The sequence below is a fragment of the Molothrus aeneus genome, chromosome 5 (assembly GCF_037042795.1).
Source record: "Molothrus aeneus isolate 106 chromosome 5, BPBGC_Maene_1.0, whole genome shotgun sequence".
Lineage (NCBI taxonomy): Eukaryota > Metazoa > Chordata > Aves > Passeriformes > Icteridae > Molothrus > Molothrus aeneus.
The window spans coordinates 25407445-25418810 of record NC_089650.1 but is presented as its reverse complement, the minus strand read 5'-3'; the positions used below and the strand labels follow the sequence as shown (position 1 = coordinate 25418810).

The window sequence follows — 11366 nt, the reverse complement described above, 5'->3', positions numbered from 1 at the left end:
GATGATAGAATTTGACAACCAAGGACCTCACTTAAAAACACTTGTGTGTCTTCTCCTATGCACTATCATGAGAATGAACAGAAAGGCCAGTAAGATATTGCAATCTTAAGCATTATTAATACACAGCTTTAAATCCTTCTCAAATTTTTATCTCTTGTTCTTTTCCCTGCCCTACATAGGAACAAGGAGAAACAATGATATGTGAAGGTGAACTGAGGCAAAAAAATCAAATAGAACTACCCCATCTGCAATAAACCCTACTGTTGCTAAAGGAGTGTTTTTCCCAGGTAATCTTTAGGCCAATACCTTTGAGATCATGTTAACAGCTTCCATATTTTGGAATAACAAAAGAGCAGGAACAAGTCATGTTGACTTGCATCTGTCCATGAAAAGGGGACAAATGGTTCTAGGCACTATCAAGCTGATGTAACTTGATATTCCTTTCCTTACAATGCTTCATATGAACAGAGATTCTCCTTGTGGTATTCAGGATGCTCTATGGACTATCTCAAGTCACCTGGGCAGGATCCTGCAACCTACCCTAAAGCAATGCCCCTTCTGAACCACAAAACAGTGGGAAGAAAGTAAACTAATAAATCACTGTGGCATCAGATTTCGACAGCAACTCAGCATAAGCTTAAGAAAAGGGCACACAATCAAATTACTATGGGGTAAGCAAAGGTGTGAATTTAACAAATCAGCTACTTTATAGAAGCTGGTCATATTATGAATACTCTTATCTTACCACACAACATATATATGGCAGTTTATTTCTTTGCTGTAACCTATAAGGTTTATTCCTTATCTGCAACCTATAGGGTTACATATATTTCACATACTACTTGACAAATCTATTTCACACACACTAGGGAAAGAAAAGGGCTTCAAACAGCTACCACACAGCAGCTGGCCTAGAGCAAATATATGCATTGGCTTTCTTGTGGCATCTTGTTTGCATATGCACACTGAATTCTCAGATACTGCAAATCACATCTGTAGGCTACATATGAGAATGATGCAATGCCCAGAAGGTATCTACCAAGAGCTCAATGGGCTGTTTTTCTCACATGAAGAAAGAGCTTGCTCCAACAGCCAATTTGCTGCTCCTGAGACTATTTTGGGCACAAAACCCTACAACTCAGTCTCGAAACAAGAAAGCCAATCTTGCTTTTAAGGAACACATAGGGAGAAAGAGAATTACTGCTATGTTTGGGATATGCTGAGAGATTATTGCACTGGCACTCAATACACTGCAGAAAGAAACACATAAATATTCTAAAAATCCTGTTCTCCAGCAGCCTAATTTTAAAGACTCATTACAAGGCTTTTCAGGTCAATTACTTTGTTTTCAGTTACAAAAAGAAAGTTTCATTAGGTAAACACCTCAAAAAAGTATTGTGTGATCATTAATTTATTTCCTGCAAATGTTTGTTTATTTTTTCATTATGGAGAGGCTCTGATTTTCTCAGGTGCCACAATGCTCAAAAGAAACAAAAAAAGGAATGAGTCACAACATCCCGGAAGATAACACATGTAGTTTTTAAAGTACAAGGGAAAACTGAGGTTTCCAAGCCACTAGTTTTAGAAAACATCCTAATTAAACTGCAAACACATCCATTTCAAAATCTTAGGTTGTTCACTGACTTATTGAAATAAAACAGGAAAGTTAGGGATAACTTCAGAGCAAGGACAAGAGATGAATAAACAACCTTTTAAGATCACATGCAGAGACAGAGCTGAGTAACCCTAATGAGACTTGACACATTCGAGGGTTAAAGGGACATTAAACGCTGCAGGCCCCATTTTTTTTCAATCCTTGAAAGCAATGAAGTTTGATTGGAAAAGTCATGTTGATTTTGTTTATTCTGTTCCTGCTATGTTTTTTCCATTTGAACTACATTTCTGACATTAAAATACATTTTTCTCATTGTTGTTGTCAAATCCAATTTCAAGCCTAAGTTATACATTCTGCCCACATTAAATAAGCTCTATAGATTCACATATAAGGACTGTTTCTTCAGCAAGAAATAATAAATGTCAAACTCATAACTCTGAGCTTTTGTTTTTTCCTTTTAAAGGCAAAGCACATACTTGAAGCCAGCATAATACTTTCAGGCAGAAATGAGTAAATGGACATTCATTGGCATCATGGATGTAGTGTGTGTATATATATAAATATATCTTGTGCAGTGCTTGAGAAAGCAATGGCAGGAGTATAGGTGTAAGTGAAGATTGAAACCAACATATGGGTTGATCACTACAATGAGATCATCTTCAAATTATATAGAAGTATTTTTAAAAAGTGCTATAGTTCCTTAGCTGCAACAATTCCAGACTTACATATACATTTTAAAACATGTAAGCAACAGCTGTGACAGAACTCCATCATGGAGTTATGTTACTTCTGGACTGAGATGTAACTGAAACAATTCTGTAGAGGAAATAGAAAAGATACACAGCAAGACATTATTTAGAAAGGCAGAAGGTAAGCTGCAGCAAGGTTAAGGCTGGGTTATCAATCTCAGACCTTTTGGAATTTCTGTCTTTGGGGAGAAGCTGTGTTTGGGGTTTGTCCCCATACCAAAGTCCCTTCAAATAGCACAATATCTCTCTTAGAGAAAAGCCCTGCATATCAAGCATACACCTGCAAATGCTACTTAAAAAAAAAATTAAAGCAATACAAATGATGGTGTACCATGTTGCTTTGTCCTAAAGGTACATTAAAAGAAGACCCAAGAGAAGCACTTAGTCCTTCAAGTCAAACTGAAGGAAAGATTTCTAGCATTTCAAGTTCCACCTGAAGCCTTCACAGACAATAACATTTTTACAGAAACGCTGTATTACCAACCAGTTGTCAGAAAACTGGCTGAGTAAGAACTGAATTTCAGTGTAGGAAACAGATTCTATAGAACACAAGACTGAAATTCAAATACAGGAGTTGTTAAGTTTGTATGTTTTTATGAACAATAGCTTTATAAAGAATGCCTGTATATTACAGGCACTAAGTTCTGCAGCAATAACAAGAGAGAGATATTAAACCTTCAGAACTGTCTTCTGCAAGTCTTCAGCCTTTTCATACCCTGCCTAGGAGCTCCTTAACTGAAATGTCAAAGGCTGTCATGATGCTGTCAGCAGGATCAGGAATCTCTAATCTTGTTTCACCTATTCCCCATGCATTTTATCTTCACATAATACATCACACGCAAAATACTCTTCATCCCCTCTTAAATACCCCTCATTTTCCCTCTTTATGCCCCAGTACTCTTTATGCCTCCCTCTTGAAAAACTTGCTAAAATTTAGATTTGTCATGAAACTGTCCCACTTTCTCATATTCCTCAGTATCCCTTTTTCTCTTTTGCTTACTTTGTTCACCTGAACCCCGTTGTCCTCACCTTCCCCATAAACACCACCACAATGTACACTTAAAATCGATTTAGTCACACCATCTAAGATCTAAAAGTCATGAAATCACTGTTAAGTACTGAAAATCTACCCAACTTTCTGAAACTTAGTACGTATCAAATTTTAACAGCCCAGCTCTTGAGCACCCCCTAACACTTATGTGCACAGCTGTTTAACTCTTAGAGGATCAGTGTGAACTGCACAGTCGGCAGCACTACTAAAAACGGGAACTTACAATGCAGCTGGTTAAGCAGAGATAACCTGCTTTATTACATGCTTTTCAAAATCTAAACAAAATCACTTATGTCAAACATATTAAAAATGGAAATGCTTTAAATGAAGCAGAAAGATACACTAAATCGCTTTTCATTTTCCAGTAAATTCTGATTAGCTATGAGAGCTCAGATAACTTAATTAACGCTGGAGTCAATAGCAAGTTGACATACTTGAGAGGCAAACACTGAGAATTAGGTAGATATTTTTGCTTGATAACTGTGTATTGCTTTTTCTTTAGAACACCCACCACCACCCCAATCCTTGCAGGAAGCACTTTGCTGCTTCCCGTTTAACCCTACAATTAGCTATGTTTCCATCCAATACATCATAATTTACACGACAGGTTTTCAATGCAGAAACGACTCCTGTTAGGCAGATAAGAAAGGAATCTACGAATCTAACAGATGTCTGAACAAAAGCGCTAAGTTAGCACACCACCGTGCAAGCAAATATAAATAGGAGCAATTCCCTTAAACACGGGGTGCTCTTGTTCTGAACCAAGAATTTGCCTTGGAGCTCTTTTAGTCAGTAAATTGGCAGCGGTCAAGAAACGGGGGAGGAAAGGTAAGGAAAGCACTGAAGTAGGTCAGTTCCAACCCGCAGCTGGAAAGGCCAGAAGCGAACGCTTTCCAGCACCCCCGCGGGGCTCCTGCGTGCAAGATCCCGGCCAAGGCAGGTACATCCCAAGCAAAGCCGCAGCTGACGAACTCTCGCGGCTCCGCGGAGTCAGACGGAGCGACAACCCCAGCCCCGGTGCTGGCTCTCCTGGCACAGCCCGGCCCCCAGCAGCTTTCCCCGGCCGTGAGCTCAGCCCGAGCGCAGGGACCCGCTCGGACACGCGGGGTGGCGAGCGGAGAGCCCAGCACAGCCCGGGCAGCCCCAGCCCCGGGCAGGACGTGCCCGCACGGCCCCGCGGCCAAACGTGCCGAGGGTGTGGGGAGCCCGTAGCGGACCCCGGGAAGGGCTGTGTCCCTGGAGGGCTGTGTCCCGAGCTGGGTGCGCCCCTCACCGCTCCCCGCCCGCCTCCCCGAGCTGCCCCCGGAGCGAGCCGAGGGCGCAGCCGGGACAGGGAGCGCGCCGGCGGCTGCGGCTGCCGTCCGGCGGCAAGAGCCCCTCATCCCGCGTCCCCGCCGCCGCGGGGCGAGCTAGGCGACGCTGTCCGGCCGCGGGGGCACGCGGACACCCCGCCGGCCGCCGGATGGGCGGAAACCGCCGCTCCCCAAAGTTTCCCCGGGCACTCACCGGCGGAGCTCATGGTGCTCCCCAGGCGCGGAGCCGCGCTTCCCCTCGTCCCTTACGCCACGGCCCCTCTGAGGGCCGAGGAGAAGGAGCCCATTGTTCCCCCGCGCCGCCACCCAGCCGGAGGAGCAGCCGGAGCAGGAGTAGCTCCCCCCGCCCGCCACCGCCGCATCCCACCCCGCGGCCGCGGCACACGGAGCGCCCTCAGACGCCGCCCGCCGGCGCCCCCTACTGGCCACCCCTGCCGGGTCTTCGCCCCGCCGGGCCTTCGCCCCGCCCCGCCCCCGCTGCCCCTCCCCCGCCCCGCCCCTCCCCCGTCAGCCCCGCCCACTTGGCGCCCGAAAGCGGGCGCTCGCTATGCTTTCTGGGAGCTGTAGTTCTCCCCGGCGCCAGGCCGCGCCCGGCGGGCGGGGCTGGGCTAGGCGGCCGGCGGCACGGCGGACTCGGTTTCCCAGCGTGCCCGCGAGGAGGGGGTGGCATGGCGGGCAAGGATGACACCGGAGTTCGACGAAGAAGTGGTGTTTGAGGTGGGCGCGGGGCGACCCGGCGCGGGCTGGGCCCGGGTGCCTTCGCCCCTCGCTGCGCCGCGGCCCCCGGGGGGTTGTGCACCGGGCGGGCCGGGGGGGCGCGGGGCGCAAGGCGGGCGCGGGGCCCGGCCCAGGGCAGCGCCTGCCGCGGGCGGGCAGCGTCGGGCGGGACCGGCGAGAGCGGCGGGTCGGGGCGGTGCTCGGCGTGTCCCGCGGCCCGGAGCAGCCCGGGGCCAGCGCCGCGCCCTCCGCGCAGGCCGAGGGCGGGACGGCTCAGCGGGGCCGGGCGATCCTTTGTGCGGCGGTGCCGCGCCGGCCGGCCCCGCTGTCGGGCGGCCGCGGTGGGAGGTGTCGCGGGGCCCGTGGCGGCGGCGGTTCCCCGAGAGCCGCCCGTGAGCACCGCCGGGCTGAACTGTGGGGTCAGCGCACAGGGAGTGAACAGCTAAAAAATTCTGCTTCTGAGTCGGGGTCACTCACGGAAAAGGTGTCTTTCTGCACGCAACTGTGCAGCGAGCACTGGAATCGCTTTATCTCTGTAGTGTTTGTTATTACTGGCTTTGCATAAACAGCGTCTAGTTATATCACGTCTTGTTAGAGCTACAATATCATCTTGGCCTTATTGAAATAATAGTGGCTAAACATATCAGCTGTTGCTGTTCGGTAACAAAATCCAGTCTGTTTGCAGCGGGTGAGTGTAATTGTATCCTAATGGAGGGCGCACCTTGTATTGCAGGTGTACGAAGTGGTTATAAAGAAATGCTGTTATAAAATTAGTAATTATTATAATAGCAATAAGGCCTCTCCTTCAACCAGGATGCAAATAAGCAATTATTTTTTTCTCAGCTGTGTAAGCAGTATGTCTTTAGTCTTTGGTCCATGCCACAAAGTTTTGTGTTCATCCACAACCAACCTCGGATCCTAACAATAAGATTTATTGTTTATGTTGCTGATGCATTAATTGCTTCCTTTCATACTATTAATCTAATATTATTTATTTATTTATATAATATTAATCTAATATACTTTATTTCACAAGTATAATGCCTGCCCTCTGCATTTCTCTCTTCAGTAAAAGTGGTACTTGTTTTACAGTTTCACAGTTCTTCAGTTCATGCAGCAACTACCATTTTGATTGAAAAATTTCTGCTGCATAGAGTCAAAGATCTCCTTGCATATGCTCTTCATTATTATCCTTGTGTTTTGGGAAAGGACTTCCATCACTAATAAAGGCTCTTGGGTACATTTACTGTACCAAGTGTGTGTGTGTGTGTGTGTATGTATCCATGCACACTTACAGGTACTCTGAATGACACAGTAACAGATCTGTCATATATCGAGGTACATCGTAATAAAATCAGAAAAGCAACAGTAGGACAAATACAGGCTGTTTGGGTTGGCTGATTGGCTGGACTACAAAACTGGGTGGGCTGCCAACTCATAAAAATGGGTACTGTGAAATACACACCAAAATTATCTTCAGGAGTACTCAGCAGGGTTTATGTTATTCTAAAATGAAACCTCCACAGAGCATTATGAGCATACTTCACACACAAGCCAGATATAAGAATTGGCAAGGAGCCAAAAAGTATTTGGGTAGTTAATGTTACAACATACTTGTATTTTTAATTTTTGTTTTCTTGGATCTCAAACTCTCCCCCTTAATTATTTGCCATTTCTGGTGAGCAACTACATTTTTTTTTCTGCACCTCAGTAGGTCACTTCCCATGTTCTTCAGCAATCACTGTTGCAAGAAGCTTTTAGCTTTTAGACCTCAGTTGCTGTGAACAGCTGCTTTCTCTGTGCATTTGGAGCTCCCTTCAGCAAGATACCAATGGATGTTATAAGGGGTGGTGGTGTGCTAAAAAATAGGTAATCAGGAAAGAAGTGTCTTTCACTTGCCTCATACCCAAAAGGATGGAAGCAAATGAGATATACTTCATGTGTTCCAGGTTATTTTTTGCATGTTTTTTTGGGTCATAGCTCTGTCCAGCTGGCCCTGAAGACATCAATAACAGGTGTCCACATTAAAAATTTTGCAGCATCAAACAGATCATGGCCTGCTGATGAATGTTTCTGAGCTTCCAAGGACCAATCATTTTTCTCACTATCCAAGTATCTTTTACATTAATTTATCTTTGAAGGCAAAGAAGCACAAACACCTCATTCCTGCTCTGGGAGAGCAGTGTTTTCCGTCAAGTTCAAATGCCACTGCAGATCATCGTGATTGAACAATAGCGAATGATGGGCATTTACTCTGTCTACTAAATGCTGCCATATTCTATCCAATTTATAAATTAATTCCTGCAGCAGCCAGCAATTTTTATTCATTGACTCATTAGTCCCAGCACTTCTGTTCTTGCATTTGTTACAAGCAGTTTCTCTTCTAATTAAAATACTACAAACACAGTGGGGAGGAACAGAACTCAAGAAACACAGAGGTACCCCTGATGTGTTGGGCCTGGCCTTGTCTACCCAGTAGCATGACAAATTAAAAGTTGTGGCAGTGTAGAGTAGATTGTACTAAACAATGGAGGAACAATAAATGGTGTTCTTTATTAGTGTCTGTCTGAATTTATTAAGGGAGATCATGAGATTACAAATTGATGTTAAGTTGCTTAAGATGAGTTTTTATACAAAACCTGGAAGACCACCATGCTGCAGTTACAGTGTATCTTGGAATCCTCTGCAAATTTTCAGCATTTTATGTATTTGTATGAGACTGGAATTGTGTTAGGTTTTTTATTGTTGTGTGGACAATGTGATCTCCTTCTTGGTTTTTTTTTTTTTGTTTTTTTTTTTTTTAATGTATAAATTAAAGAAGCTTCTTGTTCAAACTACCTAAATTTCTTCATTATGCCAGTGGAGGGACTGTGTCAGGACTTTGATGATTTATAACTGCCACGTAATTTCAGACTGGAAATTTATTCATGGCCACTTCATACCTACTTGCACATCTGCTAATATTTTCCATTATCTTATATAGTTCTTATCTGTCTCTAGAATTTACAGAATCACAGAAACATTTAGGTTGGAAAAGACCTCTGAGATCAAGTCCAACCTTTGACTGATCACCACCTTATCAACTAGGACCATGGGCCAGTTGTTTCTTGAACACCTCCACGGATATTAACTCCACCACCTACCTGGGCAGTAGTGCTTAAGGCCTCTTTCTGTTAAGGAATTTCTCCTGGTGTCCAACCTGAACCTCCCCTGGTGCAGCCTGAGGCTGTGCCCTCTTATCCTGGTGCTGGTTTCTGAGAGTAGAGTTTAACTCATATAATATGATAGGGTAACTGCTCGTATGTGTCCTTGATTTTATCAACAGCTTCCACATAATTGGAGACCTTACACCTCTGTGTAAGGTCTTGCTGTTGTCTGTTGTTAAATTGCATGCCATTATCAATACCCACTTAAGGCCTTCCCGTTCTTTTTCTATTATGTTTCAATCCTTTTCTGCATATATGATGCTCCTTGGTCTTATCAGGAAATGTCATTAGCAAGGTTTTTGATATAAGTTTAATTATGGCAAATATTAAAGCTTTTAAAAATGCAAAAGCTTTGACCAAAGACTCATTCCTCATGAACCCCATTAGTAACCTTCTGATCCAAGGGCTTTCCATTCAGTGTAGACCACTGTTATCTCTGCCATCAACATACTTGGTTCCTTTCCCATCTTTTTTATCTAACTGATATGGCACAGTATCAAAAGTCCATAACCATACAGAATAGCATAAAAAGTTGACATAAACTTCCTGCATTTCCTTTATCTAAAAATTAGCTGTCTTATCGAAGAAAGATGTCAAGTAACTTGGGTACAATCTACCTCTGGTGAACCAGTGTGATATCTTCTTTGATGATCATTTGGTTTTTTCTTTGTCTTTGAATTTTGCAAGAAAGAATAATTATTCTCAGTAGCATGCTGGCTTTTGATCAAATTCATAGACCTGACATATTCTTGATTGCTTTTTCTCCTTTTAAATATAGGCACTATGCTTGGAATTTTTTCTGCTTTTGAGTTTATAGATTAAAAATACTTTCTGCTGCATCTTTTATCTCCTGTGCCCATTCTTTCAGAACACTGGGATGAAGGTGATCCAAATACTGCATTTTCAGCTTCCAATTTCTGTTTTCAGCTGCGCAATTTGTCCTATATTTTAATGAGTGCAAGCTTGTTTGCTTTTTTTTTACCTTTGGACAGATATTCAAGCTGTGCTCACAGAACCACAGAATGTTTGAGATTGAAAGGGACCTCTGGAGATCATCTGGTCTACCTTGCTCAAGTAGGGTCATGTAGAATCAGTAGCCCAGGACCATGGTCAGATAGGCATCTTCAAGGATAGAGAGCGATCTCACAGTCTCTCTGGGCAACCAGTGCCAATACTCAGTCACTCTCATACCAGAAAAATGTCTTGATGTTCAAAGGGAACCTCATGTGTTTCAGTTTGTGCCCATTGCCTCTGGTCCTGTTACTGGGCACCACTGAACAGTACCCATTTCTCTCCTCTTTGCATTCTTTGGATATGAGACCCACCCTGAGGTTTCTCCAGGCTCACCGGTCCCAACTCCTTCCTCAGTTTCACCCAGACCACTCCTGAAATCCCAGAAAGTGATCCTTGCTGTGTCAGAGCGGTTCTGGTAGAGGGGTTGTAGTTGACTTTATTTTCTGATTTAATTCTGTGTATTTAGAAGAAAGTTACTCAGATTGCACAAATATATGATTTTGACACACACAATATCAAACTGACACCACCTTAGATTTTAAGGGCTTTTGCATATGTAGTGTTTGAAATACAAGGCTGTATATCAGAATTATGTACATGTACAATTGTGCAATACTGAATTTCATTGGCATAAAATTTCCATTTTAAAAATTTTTAATTAGGAAAGATATTTTCTCACTTGAGACATTGTTTTAATTCATTCATGAGTCTTGTGCCATTCCTACAACCAATTCTGCCCATATTATTTACTTAATATTGCTATTCATTAGGTATTTCAGTACTAGTAGAAATTACATCTTAAAGAAGAGCTGTCTGTGTGTCATGATGGTTGTATCACTGTGGAAGCTAATGTTTTATTCTAGATCTAGAGGATCTGATCATTACTGTAACTCCAGACTTTTAAATTTGGGGTTAGAAGTAGAAGTCCCAGCCTGAAAAATACCATATAAATCACTACTTATTTAGGCATCAAACCAAGATGCTGCCTGCATGTAATGTTCTGATCCACAGATTTCTGTAAGATTGGAAAGAGATTCTAGGCAGAAGCACCACCATTTCCCAGCATGATATACTGCATACAGAACAGCCTTTAGCTAATACATTCTCTACATGTCTACAATAGTAAAAGATGTCTAAAATATGGTGTTTCTTAGAATATTGGTACATCACTAAATGTTCAAGTCCTTATCTGAACCCTTGTAAACCACATGTTTAAAAGGTTGAGCTTTTATCAAAACACTCAGTCACGTGTTTTCACAAATTTTTTTTTTCACCTAAATAAACTGTTCTAAAAAAATTTTGTTTAAAAAACATGGTATCTAACCTCAGAAACTGTTGTCACCTTATTGCAGGGGTTCCGTACTGTTCTCTCCTTATTGCAAAAGTGTTATACCTTCTTGGTGTTTTCTCTTAGGGAGCTCCTCCAAGCACTGACTCTTCACAAAGTAGCAAACTGACTCAATGCCATTCCCAACCAGCCAACCCACTCTTTTATAGCACTCTTCTTCTTATTGGTTACAGCTGTGGCCTGTTAAAGTCAGGCCTGTTCCTAATCTTTGATAATTGGCCCAGCTGCAACTCCTTAGGGGTAAGATTACTTTCTACACTATCTTTATTTTCTTATATTCTATCCCCCTACAAGAAACTTCTTGTTGTGATGAGACTTTTAAGTCACTTTCATTCAAAAACCTGAAAACTTTA

General features: G+C 43.3%; 2 protein-coding genes across 6 annotated transcripts in view; both read left to right on the top strand.

Annotated features, from left to right (window-relative positions):
* Positions 1-666: 666 nt before the first annotated feature.
* On the top strand, positions 667-5295 carry LOC136557103 (basic proline-rich protein-like). Its single transcript, XM_066550700.1, has 2 exons — positions 667-671; positions 4182-5295. Exons 1-2 carry the CDS (start codon positions 667-669, stop codon positions 5293-5295), a joined length of 1119 nt encoding a protein of 372 aa, XP_066406797.1.
* Positions 5296-5397: 102 nt separating this feature from the next.
* VEZT (vezatin, adherens junctions transmembrane protein) overlaps positions 5398-11366 on the top strand; it is a 49750-nt gene continuing 43781 nt past the window's right edge. For all 5 annotated transcript variants that reach the window (XM_066550358.1, XM_066550359.1, XM_066550357.1 and 2 more), the window contains exon 1: positions 5398-5445. In XM_066550358.1, coding sequence (XP_066406455.1) covers positions 5410-5445 — 36 coding nt within the window. In that variant the 5' untranslated portion in view covers positions 5398-5409. The remainder of the gene's footprint in view (positions 5446-11366) is intronic.